Below are 22,776 nucleotides of genomic sequence, written 5' to 3'. Positions count from 1 at the left end.
AAAAAATCAAAAAATACACGTAGAACACTTGTAACCGACTCGTAATTATCTTTTTTTATAAGACCTTTGTGTTTTTGATGAGGTGAGGGCAGTATGAGTGGGTTGTGGTGGCTGTAGGGCGTAGTAGTGGTTGACTCAGCGAGTGAATGGCGGAAGAGAAGGGCACAGTGTGCGTGACAGGGGCGGGAGGGTACGTAGCTTCTTGGTTGGTGAAGCTTCTTCTCTCTAATGGTTACTCCATCCATGGAACCGTCAGAGATCCTCGTAAGCCCCCCAATCTCTATGCCTATGCCTATCCCTCTCCTCAACTTTCATCGCCTCTCTAACCACTGTTATATCTCTTTCATACCAATCTCATCATCTATTCAACTCGTAGGATTACTGTGGCTCTCTCTCTCTCTCTCTCTAGTTGATGCTCTTTCTGTTTTAATTTAGAATTACATGTTTATGAACATATATTCCTTGATCTAAAAGATTTTCATATGGCTCTGTAAATCCTATTCAATTTATCTTGCAGATGATGAGAAAAATTCTCATTTGAAAAAACTTGAAAAAGCATCCGAGAAGCTTAAACTCTTCAAGGTGGACCTGCTGGATTACAACTCTCTTTCTGCAGCCATCACGGGGTGTGTCGGAGTGTTCCATGTCGCCAGTCCAGTTCCCCCCGGCAGCTTGCCAGATCCGGAGGCAAGAACACCTTGTGATTGATCTTGTTCATTGAAATCATTTGCATCCTTCTTGCCAATTTTATATCTATATTGACTTCTGAACCTATGTGGAGTGTTGCATATTGTCCTCATCTTGATATTAGGATGACCACGTAACACTGCTTCATAGTCCATACATTCAGCCTGCATCAGCCCATATGACTTCAATTCTACTGTAACTTGGATTCTTATGGCGGCGAGAATTTCTGGATATTGCATCTCTTTATCTAATGTGTTTAGCTATTGATTTTGCTACTGTTTTGGACTGAGCCAACTTATGAGAATAAGAGTCGTGAAAATATGATACCGGTCCGACCATGCTTGTGTTTTGTTCAATTCTTAATTCATCTCAATGAAACTTTTGTCCCAATTAATTGGGTTTGCCTACATGGGTTCATTTTTTGAGCAAGTAATCCTATGGTGACTTTTGGGTACCAAATTTTGAATACCACTTGTCGTGTCACCAACCCATTGGTTTAATGAGTCCCACCATTCATTGGTGACATAATAGATAATATCCAAATTGTTACCTGAACTTGGTCTCCGTCTTTTCTTTCTCTTCATCTTATGTATCTTGTTCTCCATCCTTACAACTTAAGATAGAGAGCATTGTAAGCCTTCAATTTAATTTTAACCTCCTTAACTGCTTTAGATTTTCCTTTACCCATTTGTTTCTTGTAAAAAAAAAATTATTCATTCTCTTCCCAATCATTGTTATTGTTCCTATGTTCCAAGTTCCTAATTGTATTTTACACTCTTGGACTAGTTTCTTTATGTGCACTTGTCTATTAAAGTGTTAGCACCTTTCCCTACTTCTCACCATTTGGGGATCAATGTGGCATGTCACTTAGGGGAGTTGCTGGCATTTTGTACAGTTACTCTCATAAATTGGGTCCATGAAGTTGTTGAATGTATAACTGTGGGCTTCTTGATTGCTGTAAACCCCTGGTTGCATCTGTGATAGTAAAGTTAATCCACAGGTAAAGAAGTGCGTCGCAGGATTGAAATGTGATGACATGTGTAATCATTGAATGTTTAACTTCAATGGGACTTTAATGTGTTATGAATTGGGTGAGTTATTTTACTTCCATAGTATCTAATAGCTTTAGTGCAGGTGCAACTAATTGAGCCTGCTGTGAAGGGTACTCTTAACGTACTCAAGGCATGTTCTGAAGCAAATGTCAAACGAGTGGTGGTTGTATCTTCTGGAGCTGCTGTTTCCTTGAACCCTGAATGGCCCAAGGGTCAAGTGAAGGATGAGACTTGTTGGTCTGATGCGGAATACTGCAAAAGAACTAATGTAATCAATTAAACAAGCCAACTTTAAACTTGTAATGATTATGTTGCGATTGTAGTGCATTTCTTCTTGATATTATTCAAAGCTTTTTAAAATTGTAGGTTCCATGCTAATGTTTTCTATATTTATATTGATTTTCTGGTTCTTTGTCCTAGAATTGGTATTGTCTTTCCAAAACAAAAGCAGAAAGTGAGGCTTTTGAGTATGCGAAAAGAAGTGGGCTTGATGTTGTAAGAGTGTGTCCAACCCTTGTTTTGGGACCAATGCTCCAGTCTACAACAAATGCTAGTAGTTTGGTTCTCATTAAGCTTTCAAAAGGTACCTAATTGAATAAAACCTATATCATTTTATTTTCTCAGGTAGAAGTAGCATTTTTTATCCATGTAAATCTTATTTTCTTTTATTCTAAACGATGTGCTCATATGTGTTCCTATGCATGTTTATATGCTGCGGTGGAATGTTAACTTTTGAACTTTAATGCTTGAGAAGTTACTTTTGGTATTACATTCCATATGGGAAGCATTTTTGCTCTGCTTTATCCTTCTTGTTATGCTTTAAGCCTACAATCTAGGACTCCAATTTGTATTAAAAGGATAAATGTATATATATATATATAATGCTCGAGTTTTGGTGATGTTAAGCCTTGAGGAATGGTGATGCTTGTTTTTCCAATCATTCTCATTATGATTGAACTTCGAGAAGGTGAGGCCAATTGAGCTCCAAAGTTCAGTCTTGCAATGCTTTGAGTGAACCCTTTCAAAAGCACTGAAGTCACCCTACAGAATTTAATTATGCTTTCCTATTAAAGTCATTACATAAGGATGAAATGGCCATATATGGAAGTATATGTGATGTAGGACGAGTATGGATTACTTTCCCACAAGTAGTGAGTCCGGGTTAAGTATACTAGTAGCTGCAACAATAGACTTATAGGGTTAGATTTGGTAGGAGTTTGTGGCCGCAAAAGTATTTAAAAAAATTAGGAGTTTAAGGGTTTGTAAAAGGGTAGGGTTTTGTGCATGAAAATACAAGTGTTTAGGGATTGTTAGGTGGCTGCTCTAAGTACTCTGAACAGTGATGTGAACAGTAATCTTGTTGGATAGAAGGGAAGAGAGAGAGAGAGAGAGAGAGGTGCTTCACCCTCACAAGGGATAGGCCAATCACACAATCACAATCACAATCACAATCACAATCTCAAATTTTCATAATATTAACTATTTTTCCTCAATCATTAAGATTACCCATATATTTATAGGCTAAAGACTTTCCTAATTCTATAAGGACTATAACTCAAATTTAGAAATAAAAAATATTTAGTAACTACTAATATTCTAGATCAACTATGACTTCCAATTCTATTTCAATCATAATATGAAACTTTAATGACTTTTAATTTTACTTCAATATCAAAATTGGAAATTTGAACTTTTGACCATTAGAATTATTTTAGACATAATAAAACTAGGGGTGAGCAGCGGATATACTGATCCACCCAAACTGACCGAATTGAACCGAATTAATCCTCCGCATTTTGGACAGATGCGTGATGACGAGCGGACAGTTGCGGATTGATTTTTTCAATCCGCCTAATTTTGGACAGATGATGGATTTAAGGTTCCGTTGGCCGCAATCGAACCGCCAAACCACGAGCACCCCTACTAATTTATAAGGCTATGTTTTCTATTTGTTTAAATATTTTGTTTGTGTTTTCAATTGAAAAAAAGTTTAAATATTATGTTGAATATAGTCTGTTGAAAAAGAGTTTTCAACTTGAATATATTTTTTGAATTGAAAAAAATAAATGTATTATTTATCTCTATTTTTTGATTTTTAAATCTAAATTTGAAAATAATAAATAAAAAAGATGATATATGCTGTTTGATTTTTATTTTTAAAAACAGATATAGATGTAACAATATAGAGGCATACAATCTCTACCATTGCTCTGTTCATGGTTTTGGTGGTTTGAATTGTTTTTATATTTTAAGAATCACAAATTGTAATACTTTATGTGTATGAGGCATGCTGTGATTGTAATATGTGGATGAGGTATGCAGTGATTTTAATACTTTTTTAAGTCATTGACGTAATATTTCTTTTCTTTTTTTTTAAGAAGTGCACAAGTTGAATTATGTTGAAAATTTATAAAATTTTAAACCGCCAAATCGATTCACATCCATCTGCCAATCCGCTCAATCCACATTTGTCGGATTAGTGGATCGATGTGGATTGATTTTTTCCAATCTGCCAATCTGGTGGACAGGTGGTGAATTAGAAGTTCTATGGCCGCAACCGACCTGTACCCATCCCTAAATAAAACCCATATATAATAACCCATTTAATAACTTGATCCAAAATAAAACCCATAGGCGACCCCTACAACCTATGCCCAACAATTATTAGAATTACTATTATACCCTTAATTACTAAAACTTACTATAATGACATGAAGATTTGAAATTATTCCAAATATTTAATTTTTGATGCCCTAAATGTGCTTCATGTGAAATTCCAAATTTGCTTCTTTTTTTTTTCTCCATGATTTTCATCATTCTCCCTTGCATTTGAAAAAACTCAGCCTCGAGTTTTGTAATGTTGAAGTATGAGGATTGTGGAATCTTGCACTTGCAAACATTTAAATTGATTGTTTTGAATGAACGATAAGAAAATAAAAAAATTCAATGTTGTCATCACTCCATTGACCACATCAAATTTATTAGGAATAACAAACTCAATGTGAACTTCATTTTTCTTGTGAAGACCAGAAAGTTCAGTGGCATTCTTATTATTTTCTTTGGCTTTCTTGGCTTTAGATTCTTGATCAAGATGATCTTTCATGCTTTCTTTAGTAAACAAATTAATTTTCGCCTTCATTTCTTCAAGATCTTTAATTTTAGCAATATGTTCATCCTGCTCTTTTATAGTTTCTTCAAAATCTTCAACACTATCATCCTTTTGCTCTTAGATATTAATCTTCTCCAAAGCAGCAGCCACTAATATTTTCATGAAAGCTTTCAATCCATTCAAAGTTGTCTGGATAGTATGCACATCACTCTTTGTTGTTGCAAAATCCTCCTTAATTATCCCAAAATCCTCCTTTAACATCACAACATCTTTCTTAGTAGCTCTATAATTTCTTGACGAGGCTTTAAATTTCAAATTTAATTCAATGCTTGTCAACATTGTAATAAAGAAAGAAATTTCATCAAATGATTGGTAACGAACAAGATAGGATCTTGACACTTTGATACCAAATTAATGTAGGACGAGTATGGATTACTTTCCTACAAGTAGTGAGCCCGGGTTAACTATACTGGCAGCAACAATAATAGACTTATAGGGGTAGATTTGGTGGGAGTTTGTGGCTGCAAAAGTATTTGAAAATATAGGAGTTTAAGGGTTTGTAAAGAGGTAGGGTTTTGGGAATGAAAACACAAGTGTTTAGAGTCTGTTGGGTGGTTGTTCTAAGCACTGTGATGTGAACAGTGATCTTGTTGGATAGAAGAAGAAGAAAAGAGAGAGAGAAAGGTCCTTCAACCTCACAACGAATATGCCAATCACACAAACACAATCTCAAATTTTCATAATATTAACTCTTTTTCCTCAATCATTGAGATTAAACATACATTTATAGGCTAAAGACTCTCCTAATTCTATAAGGACTATAAATCAAATTTAGAAACTAAAAATATTTAACAACTACTAATATTCTAGATCTAGACCAGCTATGACTTCCAATTCTACTTCAATCATAGTAGGAAACTGTAATGATTTCTAATTCTATTTCAATATCAAAATAGAAAACTTGAACTTTTGACCACTAAAATTATTTTAGACATGATAAAACCCATATATAATGACCCATTTAATAATTTGACCCAAAATAAAACCCATGGGCGACCACTACAACCTATGTCCAACGATTGTTGGAATTACCATTATACCCTTAATTACTAAAACATACTATAATGATATGAAGACTTGAAATTATTCCAAATATTTAATTCTTGATGTCCTAAATGTGTTTCATGTAAAATTCCAGATTTGCTATTTTTTTTTCCATGATCTTCATTAATATGCATATGAAATTACTTTTGATAACAGCATGTGGTCATATAATGTACAATTAGGTATGGATACATTTAAAAATCAATTTAGTAAGACGTGTAGCATATATGTATGGATAAAAGTACCTATGATGCATCTCTATGTAGACAAATATGCATGTATAAATGTATAAATTTGTATATAGGCATAAAGGTATGTATAATACTTATGTGAGAACTTATAGGCATATAAGTGGTCATAAAAGCATGTATAAATAATAAATGTACATGTATTCGTACAGATAATCATACTCATTCATGTGTATAATTTGATGTGTACGGATGCACAAATAAATGTTGTGCAAACAAATGCTGCGTTTTTGCTTTCTTCAAAAAAGCAAAAATGTTAAAGCGATGGATGTGGGTTGATGTTGAAACAGCATGTCAACTTTGGTTGCACTTAAATGGAACACTTGAAGCTGGATATCAATCTTGTGGAACCAATCCCCCCACCCCTGAAAATACACGCACAGGAAAAAAGTAAAAGAAAGATGCAATAAAAAAATAAAATGGGAAGAGAAGGCACATGCAAATACTTAGCATTCCAACCTAGTGAGCTCCACAGCCAAATAAATTGAGGTAACTAACATTTTGTAGAAATTTTTATAGATGATTTGGATTTCCACAGATTCCCTGACAGCATTCAAGATGACGTCATGCAAATGAATTGCCAGCTGATAGAGATCATGTCTCCCTTTATTCCCGAGTATTTTGTAAAGTGATTTAATGCCTTGCTAATTTCCATAGACAAAATGCGTGTTAGTGAGAATAGGTTAGTGTCTCCAACTGATCAAGATTAAAGATCTTTAGAGATAATGCAAAGTGTGCTTCGATCCTATTTACATATGATATCTTGTATTAAGTCTAGGACACATGCTTTTCATGTCATAGTTTGACTAGAATAACTTATGCTTAGTCTTGTGGTCTTTATGATCGGAAACTATTCAAAACAAGATTAATTGGGCAAGCCCCAAGGGCACCAATTGAAGAGCGCGCTTGAGCGAGGTGCCCCCTGGGAGCTCTGCATAAGTCTAGAGCCCTAGGTTTAAAGAAATGTGGTGACATTTCAACTTCACAGAAGTCCATAGAGCTGCTCTTGATGCCCACTTGAAAGTGTGCTCGAGCAGGGTGCTGGGATTTCTTCATAACAGGAGCCCACAGAGGCTTGCTCAGAGCGCACTTGAAAGGCACTCAAGCAGTGCATAATTTTTCATAAGTTGTGCCATGACTTCATCAATACGTTGCTTATTACTAGTCATCTGATATATAGTTTTTTCTTCATGAAAATGGTTTGTCAGTGAAGACTGTAGCACTTGATGTCATGACTTCTCCCAATCCTGTTATTTACAGAGGGATATGATGAATTCGAAAACAATTTGAGGATGATAGTAGATGTACGAGATGTAGCTGAAGCACTGCTATTGGCATATGAGAAGCCCGAAGCTGAAGGAAGGTATATATGCACAGCTTACATGATCAAGTCACAAGATCTGGTGGAAATACTCAGGAAAAACTACCCGAACTACAATTATCCTAAGAAGTAAGTTTCTGTCTCTCCATAATATATTCATCTAAAAGGATTTTCCTGCTGTACGAATTTCTTTTTCATTTTTTAAATTTTATATTATATAATAGATTAGGTATTAGCGGTTGAATTATAGCTATGGTCTATCACCAATAAGTGTAGCTGAATTATTACTATGGGTTACCTTTGTTGGGTTAAAATTTGCTGTTTCATTCAATTACACATTGCCAGATTTACTGAGGGAAAGGAAGAAGAAAAGCTCAGTTCAGAGAAATTGCAGAAGCTGGGTTGGAGTTACAGACCGATAGAAGAAACTCTGGTTGATTCCATTGAAAGCTGTAGACAAGCCGGACTTCTGGACTAAATGATCTTGGCATTCTGTTGTAGTATTTACAAGTTGTATCATCAAGCATTCTCATATCCAGAACCTCTTTGTTCTATAGATGTTGTATTGGGTATTGTTGTAAACGATCCTTGTTCATTTTGCAATAGCGTTGCAACTCATGACTCCAGTTAATTTGAAACATGGTTTTTGAACACTGCAATTAATGTTACACGATTACATGGAACTTTAGTTTTTGTGGAAATTGATACCGTGGACAGGATATGAGGATGTATGTTGTTTGTTGGTCACTTGTCTTGTCTTGTGACTGTTTGGATCATAGATATGGGTAGTAATTTTGAAAGAAAGTGAGAATTATGTATTTGGACAGGGATTATCCATAATCTAAACACAATTTTAGGGGCCATAGTTTCTTTAGCTCCTTCTCTTGATTTGTTTTACACGTACCAATTTAATCCAATCCGTTTAATGCTGTTTGTTAAATGGACGAGTTTAAATTAGATTGTTTTAATACATAATCCGTTTTGACCAATGGCAGGCCCTTCCATTTTTGACCTCTGTCACATCGTAATAAACGATTGGACAAGTCATGGCAGAAGCAAATATTACCTGGTGGGCTTGCCAGATCAGGGTTCATCCGCAACCATGAAAAGGTAAAGATTCACTATTAGAGCATCTCCAATGCACTAGGCATATAATACTTGTTAGTTAAAATGCCTAGTGTGATTCACTTTTTTCAATTCCAATGCACTAGGCATATGATTAGGCATTTTGCCTCAACTCATATTCACTAGCTACATGTAGCTAGCCTTCAACGCTAGGCAAAATGTATTCATTCATTAGGATCATTTCCCTCCATCTTTGTTGTTGACGTGTCATTCTATAAAATTAATAGTATTTGGATAAATAGCTAAAATAAAGAGCATGGTTGGAGTAAAAACATAAAACAGTTGATAGGCAAAATAAAATATATACTTTATAGTAATATTCAGATAGGTAAAATGCCTACTACCGTTGGAGATGCTCTTATATATATATGTATGTATGTATGTATGTATGTATGTATTGTGGTCCCATGAAATGCATATGCAGGGCTCAGCAGCACCAGTAGTGTTAGCGTGGCACAGAACATGTTGTATTGTATTTGGGACCCCCTTGCCCTGAGTGACCTTAAACCCTAGCCACTGGCTTCAAAATGGCTCAACTATTGTATATCCCATCAACACTCTCTGACTGTCACTCTTCCCTTATATATGACCATCAAATTTTGAATATCATTTAATGTGTTACTGATGTATTACATTTCATTCCAAATTTAGTCACTGTAGCATTATTGCATAACTAATGGTTAAAAATATCCCCACCCAAAAATGTTGCAGGAGCTTGGAATGTTAGTAGCAAGTCGAGTCATGTTTATTTATTTATTTTGGTACATCAAAGGCCATAACCTGAAGAGGGGGGAATGTGTTGCATCTAGACTCTGACCAACTAAGCTATAGTTTGTTTGGTTTCATAATTCAGGATTTATTTTTTGAAAATTAATTATTATTATTATTATTTTTATTTTATTGTTTTTACTAAAATTTTTTAATATTGTAAACAATTTTTTTTTTTAATTTTTAGATACACCTAACATAAATGCACTTATAAAATATAATATTTATAAAAGAAATCTTTAAAAAATTTACTAAATACCAAAAATATAAAAAAAAATACGAAAATTTAGTACATTTGTTTTGTATTCTTATGTATTTATTGATTTTTTAAAATATTTTAATTTTTTAGATACATCTGAGTAAAGTGCATCTAAAAAAATAAAAATAAAAATTTGTTTAAAATTTTAAAAATATTTATTAAAAATAAAAAGACACAAAAAATAAAAAATTTAATTTTAAAAAAAATTAAAACCAAAAAACGTGATTGTTTTTTTAGAACTCTCTTACCACTCCCCATCAGTCCACTTTTTGAAGCTTAATAAAATGGAGTTGAGAAGGGTAGGATCATTACTATAAACATAAATAGAAGAAATACATGGCCATCCTTTCCATGTAAGAAAACATTAATGATTCATGTCACAACCTCCATCATCCAATATTATTGTTGAGGGTGGTCCCTTTCTAGCTAGCTATAAAATAACGTTAGATTGTGTACCGTGTAAAATATATTTTATATATATACAGTGATCAAGGAATAGATTTTAGCATTATTTCCAATCAAACAATATGCATCTCACAGATTTAAGTTCGTAGTTTAATGTAATTTCAAAGCAACCCAACTGCAGTGACTTCCCCCCAGAATCGCAAAACAATTTCAGTGAAAGTACATTTCTACTTATAGGTTGAGCTCCTCTCGGGTTGGAGCCATAGTCCTTCGTGTGCTCAATTTTGAATATTCATTTTGAATGATTTAAACGGTTCAATTTGTAAAATTTGTTAAAAAAAATATTCATGTAAAAAATCAGATTAATTGAACATGAATCTGTTAAAAAATTAGATAGTCTATTCTCAATATCATACTTGTCATTTAAAGACAAATGCAATCCCATAATGTAGTTATTGACCTTTAATAAGCTTATTTTTATACATAAATTATCAAATCGACAGATCTTATAAAATAAACGAGGATTACCAAAGCGAATCTTAAAGTAGATTTAATACAACACCTCTTCAATTGAATTATCAACTAGAGAAAATGCATCTCCTATTCTATATGCTTGTGTTTATAAAAATTTCTCAGGTAGGCACACACACTTTTCTCTCTAATATAAGAAGAAAAATGCTATTAACACACAATCAAACACATCAGTTACAATTTGCCAAAAGGAATTTATCTACGTGTGATAAAATTTAAATAATAATTAGTATGTTTGGTTTGAGTTTTTTGAATTAAATTTTTTGAAAATTGAGTTTTTTTATTTTTCGTATTTTTTTGTTTTTAGTAAATATTTTTAAAATTTTAAGTATTTTTTTTTTTTTACTTTTTTAGATGCATCTTATTTAGATGTGTCTTAAAAGTGAAATATTTGCGAAAAAATATTTTTAAAAATTAATAAATACACAAAAAATATACTGAATTTTTGTATTTTTTTGTATTTTTGATATTTAGTGAATTTTTTTTTTAAAAAAAAAAATTTACAAAAAATATATTTTTTAAATGTATTTATGTTAGGTGTGTCTAAAAATTAAAAAAAATTACTTAAAATATTAAAAAAATTCAGTAAAAATAAAAATAAAATATGAAAAATAAAAAAATAAAATTTTCTGAAAAATATTTTAAAAAAATTCAAACCAAATAAAGTGATTTTTTTTTTAAAAAAAGTATAAAATCCCAAAATTTACAAACATAATATAATTTGACAAAAGTAAAAACAGATGTTGACTAAGGTCAAGTTTGGCATACACAAAATAATCTATCTTTTTATCTTTTTTCCATCACATCACCTCTCTACTTTTCTGCATATCTTTTCGTAAAAAGATAAAAAATACACTTATTTAAGTCATCCCAAACAACCTCTAACTGTTGGAAAAAAATAAAAAGGGACCACTACACTAGCGTCTTGATAAAAAAACACATGTACATCCAAGATGTCAATTGTTTGTTCAGGATTAGTAATATTATAAATAATATTAATATACAAAACTATTTTTAAAATTTTAGTACTTTTTTAATATTATAATTATTTTTTTATTCTAAAAAATATAATTTTTACTTTTATTTAAAATTTCACTAATTTCCTCCTTAATTTTCTAATTCCAGCCTTTTCATGATTTTGTTAATCCTATCACATATGACTTTGTTAGTCTATCATAAAAAAAGATTACTAAATAAAGGAAATAGTTAATCCTCTTGTTCATGTTTATAATCAAATATTTTTTAAATGTATGTATGGAGTATTAATCCAATCTCCATATCTAAAGAATCAAACAAACATAGACTAAACGAAGTACAGCAACAGTAGTAGTATAGTCTCATCTCTCCATCTGAAGGTTGACGAATCTGCTAATACTGTTCTTGATTTACTTTACCTCCTTGGTCGGCATCTTCGTTGAACTTCATGTTTTTATTTATTTATTTATTTATTATTTTAAAATTCTAGAATTATTTACAATTATTTAAATAAGTATATTTTTAAAAAAATTTATCAAAAGATATATAAAAAAATAGAAAAATAATATGACCTAAGAATATATAAATAAGTACACTTAGAAAATACTAAACAAATTCTCTGGGTGTGTCCAGTTTGTGTTTTAAAACAAATTTTCAAAAAATAAAAATAAAAATAAGAAGAGAGTTTAGAATTTTTTTTAATTTGTTTAGTTATATATTTTGAAAATAGTTTTGAAGTTTGAAAGTTTAGGATGATTTCATATTTTGTTGTAGTTGAGTAGATGTATGTGTGTTGGCTACATATTTTGTACAAGTCAATTACAGTTCGACACGTGGCAAGATGAGGGCAATACGAGAAGTCAGTTCAAATCTTTAATCATAATCACACGCGTGGCAGTTAGTATTGGTTTTTGTAGATCTGCATAGCACTAGATCAACAAAGAGATGCAAGATGACGTGGCTTCAACGGTTACTTATATTTAAATTCAAAATCAAGAGGGAAGTCTAACTATAGAGATGGCATACTGGAACTAACTATAAGGCAACATGATCAACGACCATGGAGGGATGGTTCGATGGTTAGAAATGCAGTTCGACGATTGTCATTGAGAAGTATAAATAGCAGAGAAATCAGTTTTATCTACTTTATTTTCCTTCCAGTTTTACATTTCTTGTTTTTTACTTCAAATTTCTGCACTACATTTCGTTCATAGGAGTAGTTTTCGAATAGCTTGTTGCTGTAAATCTCTACGAGGCTAAATTGGATCATTGTAAGTTTTTCATTTTGTTTAATGAAAAGCCACCAGTAAAAGTCCTTTTCATTGAGGTTGAAAGAACTTAAAACACAATCGTCTGATAATTGGTTGGCAATTAATTTTCTGTAAGGACTGATTGACCCTTGCTGGCACGCTCAAAATTACAATAATAACCTTCGAAAGCCAAAAAACCAACATATATTTTTGGCACTGTAGACGCGCTCTCGGGGGCTCCTGAGCTCCGCGCTGCGAATGGGCGCAGAATTCTTTTGCTCTTTGAGCTACTACAGTTCGGACTCAATGTCATAGTTCTGAATCTAATCTCACAATGTGCGATGTGAGACCGATAAATCACCAAAGAGTCCAAATCCGACAAATCGTTTTGGAAAGCTGATTTTTATAAAGAAGTGCCAAACATGGACTGCTTTGCCAGATACAGAGTCGCCACCTAAATATTTTATTTTGGGGGGATTTAGGAAGCCCTGACTCATGCCTAAGGCCACGTGTCCGTCATCACCAAAGTTCCCTCGGCTCGGGAACTTGGGTACGAAAGGGGAAGGTCATGCAATGAGCACCCCCGCTCGCCCGATCAAAGATCGGCCTTTACTAAGTATGATATGTTGTTTTTGAAAACACATGTGCTCCTATTCTGATTAATTAGCTAATCTTACTACGTGATACGCACAGCAAACAAGTATAGACTAGATCGCCTAATTTGGAACAAAACATTACATATCTGTTTGTTTGGAAATGGTTTGGGGTTTGCTACTCGCAAGTAGGCTAAAACGAGGATTTGATGAATTGTTCCAATTCAAGTAATCCAACCTTCACCCACAGGCATTCAGGCAGTTATATCAGATAAGCAGTTAGCCTCATGGCAAGCATGCTTTCATGGCAGTCAATAACACACATGCAGTATGCAAAAGCGTAAACACTCGCAGTGTACTCCGAGCCAAAACAAAGAACTAGTTAGCAATCATGCATGATCCTAGTTCATGTTAAAATGGCTAATGCAACACATGCGAGAATGCAACTAAGATAGGTTCGGCTATCCTAATCATGTCATGTGAAATGTAACTTGGTACATGTATTCAAATAGGAATTGAAATACAATGCAGTTAGTATGATGCGCCGAGCCCGGTGCATACAAGACAGATGAATGAATGCACGCATGCGAGCATAAGGTATGCTAAATGAAATATGCCCTAAAACTAACCATCGTAAGCGGTTAAGTAAAAAGGAGAAAGAAATGGGAGTTGGAAGACATGCATCGCACACATGCATGCTTATTACAACAGTGTGCCCTCTCGAGGGAAGGACCGAATAAGAAGCTAACTAGCTAATCTAAGCTAATTAAACTAATTATTACAAAATAAATTAATTAACTCATCCTAGTTAACTAATTATTACAAAACAAATTGAAATAGCTAACGCATTAACTATTAAAGGTACAAACCAAAGCCTAAACTAGCTAAACACATTAGTTAAGTAAAGCAGGAGCTTCAGAGGGAGAGGAATGTATGCATGCCCGGTCGCCTCGTTTGGAAATCCAATGCGATGCCCTAATTTGCCTCTATTTTCATTTGTTCTCAGAACACTGCACCAGGCTCCAAAAAGCTGAAACTTTACCTTGGGAGTCCTGTGAGAAGGCGGTCGACCACTTTTGGTCTCTGCAGCCACCTGCCGACCACTTTCTTTGTTGAAAGCTGGAAAAAGTGGTCGGCCAGCTAGTTTTTCTGGCTGGCCGACCAGTTGTTGCTGTTGAGTTCTAGTTTGCTGCAATAGAGAGCAAGAAAGGGCATGGCAATGTATTTGCAAGATATGTGTGCACAACCACCCTCCCTATCATGTAATGAACTCAAGGAAGTGTAGTTCTCGACCCTCGAGCCACCAATCGCGCATTTTTATGCATGATGGCCGAGAAGCGAAGTTGCACAATTCAATATGGAAATGAATGCACAAGTAAACACATAAGGCCTAAAACTCTATCATGCTTGATCAAGAGCATCGGCGACCGAGAATTGAGACACGTTTCATCACTTTAAGTATGAAACGTCCATCGTTTCTCGTGCTTGGACTAACACCTATTCCAAACAACAATGCAACACAAGTAACATGGCAAACATGCAATGTGACTTAAGCATGCAAACATGCAACTACATGGCATACTCAATGCAATGTGATATGATTAACTTAACAAAGCTAATGATACGCGAACAATACTAACACATGCATGCACAATGCAATGAAACATAAGCATACGCAAGGCGATGAATCAACATGCGAACAACATGGCATACTCAATGCTATGAACTACATGGCATACACAATGCACAATGGACTTAAACCAAAATGAATAGGCCTCAGCCATGCCCAAATTAGTGGCCATTGGTGATAAAATTAAGGCATATGAAGCATATACAAGCATGCACATGCAATGGCCCACCAAGTAAGCCTAAGAGCACAACTCTCAAGAGTGCTCAAATAGTGGCAAACATGGAAGTGTAACAACACTAAGTGCACTGAAATGAGGTAAGAAATGATGCCAAATCATTTAATCAACACAAGTAAAGCATGCAATGGTCCTTAAAGCATGAAGCTAGTAAAGAGGACTACAAAGGAGGCATGCAATACATGGCACAGAGGCATGAACCAAACATGGACAGAGTTGAAATAAGTCAAGACAATGACCAAAACATGCTAAGATGGTGGCTCAAATACCTAGGCAAGATGGCATACACATTGGTCCATAAGCTAAGCAACGATGCACAACACTTAAGGGCATTCAAAGCATGAAAGAAGTGGGAACATGGCAATACTATAAGCTTTGAAATGAAGTACTAAATGATGCCAAATCATCTAAATAGCTCAAAGATAGCATGCATGAGTCATCAAAACACAAAGCTAGCAAGGCCAATTGCACTACAGCTATACAAAGCATGAAGGATATGACCAAGGCAACTCAAAACAGTCCTAGAACATGTTAAAATAAGTCTAAAACATGCATGGAAGGAAGCCAAAACAAGCTAGCATGAGGGGTGTAAGGCATGATGCATACGAGGCAAATAAGTTGGATTACACTACACCTATTAAGACCAAGCATGGGATGACTTAACCAACAAAAATCAGAGTTATATCATGGAAAAATAACCCCAAAAACACATTGAAATGGTGGCTCGCAAGCTAAAGCATGAAAGCATACCCAATGATTCATGTTAAGGCATAAAAGGGCAAACCCTCCAACGCATTGAATGGATGAAAAAATGCAAGTGCATGAGCATGAAACATGGACTGAAATCACATAATAAATGATGCCAAATCATTCGAATAGTCCAAGTAAAGCAAGCTAATGGACTTGATGCACAAAGCTAACAAGCTAGCTTGAACCATAGTTATGCAAAGCAATTCATGCATCGCTAAAACAACCAAAATCAGAGCTAAATCATGTTAAAACATGGACAAAAGCTTCATGAAGTTAAGCCAAAATCATGCTAGAATGACATGTGAAAGCATGATGCATGTAAAGGCTATTTCATAGAAATGCACTACAAGTGCGAGGAGCATGCAAAGGGTGACCAAACCAAACCCTAACAAAGGTATGACATAGTAAAACAAGCCCAAGAACATGCTGAAATAGACTCAACATAAGCTAGAATGACATGCTACTTCATGAAGTATACAAAGCTAGTGTGTGTGATTTACACTACAAGTGTATTATGCATGCAAGGGATGACTAAACCAAGCAAAAATAGTGGTAAGCCTCAGCAAAATAATCACAAATACAAGCCAAGATATGGCCAACACAAGCTTAAAACACATGCTCAAACATGAGGCATATATGGCAAGTATTCAAAATACAAGGAGAGAGGATGACCCTCTCCTATTTAAGACTCCAAAACAACATTTCCACTACTGAAAATCCTCTGGATTTCAGTGGTAGAAAGGTCATGCAAAGGCTACAACAAGAGCCTAAAAGGATGGCTCAAAACAAGGCCTAACAAGGCCTAAGAGGGGGTAGATTACCCCCAATGAAAAAGTGACCTTAAACAAACTTTTTAAGCATGGAAAAACAAAAAAAAAATTTAGTTAAGAGCTAAGCTTAAAACAGTATGAAAATAAGGCTAAAAGCTTAAGCAAGAATGAGGGATTTAAGGGTTAAAGACTCACCCTTGAAGACCTTCTTTACTACTGCAACTCCAGCAACCTCTTTGAGCTCAAACCAGCCCAAGAACACCAAAAACAACTTCAAGAAGCCTCAGCAACACAAGCAAGGTGTTTGAGTGTGTGTTTGTGTACAAAAGTGAGACAAAACTACACTTTCAAGGCACAAAACAAGAACAAAAGAGAGATATAGATACAAGGCTATATGTATATCTCAAGGGAGATTTTTCTGAACCTAGAGGAGGGAGGAGGAGCCTCCCTCTTATAGAGAACAAAAGGCAAAGCTTCTAGGAGAAGCTAAGGCCTAAGGCCATCCCTCCAAAAAGGTGACAAAAAGCAGCCAACCACTTAAAGTGGTCGGCCAGCTACTTAAGTGGTCGGTCGACCATTTTAAGTGGTCTCCCAAAACAACAACTGATCGGCCATGGTGGGAGAGAGTCCAGAGGATGAAAACAAGCAAATGGTGTGGTGGCCGACCACTTTTGATGGTCCAAAGATCAGGGAGACCAGTTGTCAGACCAAAAAACTGGTTGGCAGGATGAAAACAATGTTTGTACCAAAAATAAACCAAAATGGATGCAAGACGAAAGTTCGGGAGGCAAAGCGCGCAGCGGGAAGCCTCGAAAACTAGCTGACAAGCACCAAAAGTGGTTTACGACCACAAAAGTGGTCTCCCAAACCACAGTGGCCCTCTAGGCCAAGGAAACAAGGTGTGGTTCAAAAACCACGCCAAACGGAGAACGTCAAGCGGTCCCGAGACAAGGCGCGCTGCCAAAGGCTCTGAAAATCGAAAACTAGTCTCTAAGCGGGAAAAGTGGTCTACGACCACAAAGAGATGGTCTACCAGACCACTCCCTCCCTCTAGGGAAGAGAAACAAGGCCTGGTCCGCAAACCGAGCCAAAGCACAAAGAGTTAAAAGGTCCGGGGGCAAGGCACTCGGCCAAAACTCCGGAAACTCGAAACGAGCACAACATGCACTATCACCGAGCGCTCAATCGATGACTTCTGAGTCTTAAGGTCGGTCAAAAATGGGGTGTCTACAGGCATGCCCAGTGGGACTAATTGAAATGGCTAGACGTAGAAGATAAGGAGAAAATGAATGCTTGGAAAAAGGCATGGAAGGAGAGGTAGAAATACCTAATCCAGAGGATATTGTGATAACACATCCTGTGAAAATACCTGTTTTATCAGAACCTATGGTCGAACAGACCAACACTTCGGGGCAAGTACCACATGTTCAGAGTATTGGACGAAGCCAAGGAATTGGACCATCCACTGTTCCATCTACTTAGCTAATGAATCCATGTGGAGGCCTAGTAGATGCCATGGGACAGCAGTTAACGAACATAATTGAAAGATGGGCAACATCCTTTTTGGATCAAATGAATACTCATCAACCAACTAACGCAAGCCACATAGAGGAAGTTTCAAATGTCCCTCAGCAAAGAAGTAGCATAATGGACATACTAATGGTCAAACTAGTAACCAAAACTATGAAAGACCATCTCCTCAGTCTTGGTATGAGCCTCTTTTGAGGCCTGTGACAAATCAAAATGCCTCAGTACTTAATAGTGAAGCCATGCAAATTGACGGATTTGGCCCAACACCAGAAAATGGCATAAGGATGTTTCCAAACCTCATGTTCGAAGGCATACCTGGCACGAGGGGGTTCACTAATCCTTTGTTCGAATTTGTGCCCGGAGGGTTAGAAGGGTTTCCTGTAACTGGAAGACACACAACACTTGTTCCAACACCTTTCGTAGGTCCTTTCGTAGGATAGGCTCAGAGGGGTCACCCATACCCTCAACAGTAGCCAGCACCACAAGGACAACCAGTCCCAAATATACCGCCCTATGGACCAAGAGGACCTCAAGCACAAGGTTGTCTACCAAATCCTGTGTTTGTTCCTCCAGTAGTGGTTCAACAGGCACAAAATATGGTTCCTAGGGACCAAATTGCTGATATTGTTAGAGAGATGTGTGGACCAATGGCTTGAGGGGTTCAAGCTCTTGTGTACAGAAAGCCATATCTAGAATGGATAGATAGGGTGCATAAATACCCAAGAGGATTTAGGATACCAGACTTTGCTCTTTTTTACGGGAATGGAAACCAGTCAACGGTTGAACATATTACTAGATTCGCTGCTCAATGTGGTGAATTTACCAATAATGATTACATGAAGTTAACATTATTCCTAAATTCTCTAATTGGGGCAGCCTTTGTATGGTATATTAATCTTACACCTGGCTCTATCCAAACTTGGCAACAAATGGAAGAGGCGTTTCATGCCCAGTTCTTCCAAACAAAGCCAGAAGTTTCCATGGTAGACTTGGCAAGGTTGAGCTAAAGGCCTGATAAAAAGGCTGCTCAATTCATTGGCAGATTCAAAAGAGCGCGAAACAAATGTAGGATCATCCTACTAGAGCCAAAATTTGTAAGATTGGCTCAAAATGGTTTAGAGTTTAGGCTTTGAAAGAAGTTTGACTCAACTAAGTTTAGAGACTTAGTGGAACTAACCTATAAGGTGTCTAGGTATGAAGCATTACTAGAAGAAGAACAAGATCGAAGTAATGCATCATACAAGACGTATTATAGAGATCCTAATTATGAGATTGATGCAGTAGAGATTGTAGGAAAAGAACCTGTGATCTGTAAGGCATTAATTCATAAAGACACAACAATTGACTAGCAATTTAAAAAGAAAGACCTTCATAGGAAATACTCTTTCGATTTAACAAAGGCAGATGACATTTTTGATCATTTGCTTACTGCTAACTTTCTGAAGTTACCAAAATGAGTCAAAATTCCGTCTCTAAAGGAACTTAAAGGAAAAATGTATTATAAATGACATAATTCTTGGTCTCACTCGACTAAAAACTGTATTGTTTTTCGGGACAAGATCCAAGAACAGATTCGGAAAGGAAGTTTGAAATTCCCAACTAAAGCTGAAAAGGCCATGGGGATCGACTCTAATCCATTCCCAAAAATTGGAGAAGCTGCAGCCAATGTTATTGTGCCAGATTTCTAGAGTTTATCCTTGAAGGAATTAGAAGAGGTTAATGTGCAAATGCATGTTGTTAGCCAGACTACTGTCAGGAAAGATACTAGAAGCTCACCAGTTGTTGGACAAGGTTTTGCAGACCAGAGGGAAGACTCTGACGAGGAAACACTGGATGATGATTCTTTGGAGGCAGCTGTCATCCAAAGAATGTGTCCCAGGTGCAGGTTGAGCTACAAGTGGCTGAAGGGGCTTCCGGTTGATGGAAAGCAATATTACAAGAATGTTCAGAGGTGTACTAAATCAACCAGTGCCTATAACAAAAGGCCATATCCAACTGGCCCTAGGCAGCAGCCATTCATGGCTGGGTCAGTAGTTACTAAAATGCAATCCAAGGGTAAGAGACCTCTACATGAGTTCAGACCACCCAACCATTACAGAATGGAGGGCAATCGTCCTGAAAGGAGGCCTGAAGTGGGCTCAAGTTATGGGATTAAAGCCAGAGATTGGCCCCCTAGACCAGCTTCACACAAGATGGAAAGTGGCCACCTTCATGGAAGGCCTGAATTAGGCCCAAAACAAGGAGTCAGAGCTAAACAGTGGCCTTCACAAAGCAGCTTCGAAACTGGCTTCGAAGGAAGAAAGAGACAGTTCAACAACTGAGTTAGTGGGTTCATGGGTACTTGGAGTTCCAGATTGGTTTGTCATGCAGAACAAACCTATGGAGATACCCACCCAAAGAAATGCTGCTGGAGACCAGAGTGGGATGGTTAAACCTGCATTGGTGACCCCAAATAATTGGGTGTTACTTAAGCATCCGAAAACAAAGGAACCAAACATGGTCCCAGTGATTTCCAGATCCCAAAGGAAGAAGATCCAGTGTAGGTACACTCAGTACCAGAAGGACCTGAAAAAAAAGTGGGAAAAGCTCTTAATTGGTCGAGTCAAGGGGCCAGATAAGAGGAAAAAAAAATCCAAAGTCAGACCACAATCCAAATTCGACTACTCAAGACAAAATAAGTTACAGCAGAGAACAGTTGGCCAAAGTTCACTCCGAACTAAAAGCCAAAGAAAGATCCAACTTGGCAGGATTGGAAAGGGTTTTGATGGAAAGTGATAATGAGACAGAGTGAGAGGTTGGCCTAGGAAAAAAAAAAGGAGATGGTCGAGGAGGGAATGTTTGAAGCCTTCATGGCTGAACAGACATTTTTGGTCGAAGAACTAGCAAAGACAGACCATTCAAAAAAGTTACTAGTACTGAAGTGCCAGAATGTAGCATGGAAGATGCTTTTGAAGTAATTGAACAAGTTGGCCAGGAAGATAAGCAGGTACAGCTAGTCGTCCAATTTGGCTCGTTCCCTCCAGTATCAGTGAATATGGTACATATACTACCACATGAATTCCAAGCTAAAGATGAAAACCAAGAAGGTCTGGAGATTGACCCAATTCCAGTTTCTAGTGAAGACTCACAAGTGAGTATAGTGCAAGACGAATCTGAAATGGCTACACCAATGGAAACTGGAGACGAAAGTGAGGAAGAGGTGAGTATTAACCTTTCATATCCTTTTGAGTATCCCATGACATCCATGACATAGCATGTCAAACCCTTTTATATCAAGGCCTTCTTCGATGGGATACAATTGAACCGGGTATTAGTGGATAATGGGACAACAGTAAACCTGCTTCCGAAATCGTCTTTGAGGAAACTAGGAAAAAGGAAACCTAGGTTAATCCCAACCAGCATAACCATTGCTGGTTTCGCTGGAGACAAACAGATGGCTCAGGGTATTTTGCCCATCAACCTGAGTGTGGGAACCAGGGACTATATGACAACATTCTTCATTATCGACAGCAATGCTAAGTACAATACCCTACTTGGTAGGGATTGGATTCACACCAACAAGTGTGTGCCTTCCTCTCTACATCAGAAAAATAATGATGGCCTTGAGCAATGGAGAGACAGAGGAGATCAATGCAGATCTTCAACCCTTCATAGCTTGTGCAGATTTTGCAGAGGCCAAATTGTATACTGAATGAGTGGCACCACTCAGTGTACTGAGGAAACTTGATGGATCAGCCGAAGTGACGGCTGATGAGGAATTAGCACACCTGAAGGACTTAGTTCAGGAGAGTGCTGATGAAGAATTTGTCGCCAAGGATGACAATGATGCCTAGTTATAGGTAAAATGATGAAACTCAAGAGGCCAGATCTTTGGCTTTAATTAAATTCTCAGTTTTGGATGTAAAATCAATAGTCCAAAAGGTGCAAGAGCAAGAAAAAGAAGCCATGGTAATTGGTTGTAAGCAAAAGCAACAACAGGTCAAGGTTTTGGCTTTTGATAAATACTGTGCATTGGACATTGAAACAAAAGTCCAGGAGATACAAGAAGAAGAGGCTTTATGGACAGACTTTGTCTATGAGGAAGAAGGCAAGGATGTTGAATCAATGGAATTGGGAGCAGAACAAAGTAAGGAGATTGCTTTGAAGACAAGAGAAATCAAAAAAGAAGCATCAGTGAGTTCTGAGATACAAGACCCCTCGGAAGAAGTGAACTTAGGGGAAGATTCTACACAACAACCCACATACATTAGTGCTTTGTTGAGTGTTTTTGACAGAGACCAGTTGTTAGTGGTCTTAAAGAAATATAAAGATTTTTTTGCATGGTCTTATAATGAATTACCAGGGTTGGATAGGTCATTAGTAGGACATAGGCTCCCTATAAAGCCTAATTTCAAGCCATACAAACAAAAACCAAGAAGGATGAGTCCTGAAGTG

General features: G+C 36.4%; 1 protein-coding gene across 1 annotated transcript; it reads left to right on the top strand.

Annotated features, from left to right (window-relative positions):
• On the top strand, positions 1-8,204 carry LOC114257237 (cinnamoyl-CoA reductase 1). Its single transcript, XM_082922437.1, has 6 exons — positions 1-264; positions 518-687; positions 1,822-2,007; positions 2,160-2,322; positions 7,461-7,650; positions 7,867-8,204. The coding sequence occupies exons 1-6, from the start codon at positions 147-149 to the stop codon at positions 7,997-7,999; spliced, it is 960 nt and encodes a 319-aa protein (XP_082778563.1). The 5' UTR covers positions 1-146; the 3' UTR covers positions 8,000-8,204.
• Positions 8,205-22,776: the final 14,572 nt, after the last annotated feature.

The sequence above is a fragment of the Camellia sinensis genome, chromosome 3 (assembly GCF_055761805.1).
Source record: "Camellia sinensis isolate YWXY chromosome 3, ASM5576180v1, whole genome shotgun sequence".
Taxonomy (NCBI): domain Eukaryota; kingdom Viridiplantae; phylum Streptophyta; class Magnoliopsida; order Ericales; family Theaceae; genus Camellia; species Camellia sinensis.
This window is presented reverse-complemented; position numbering and strand designations above follow the sequence as displayed.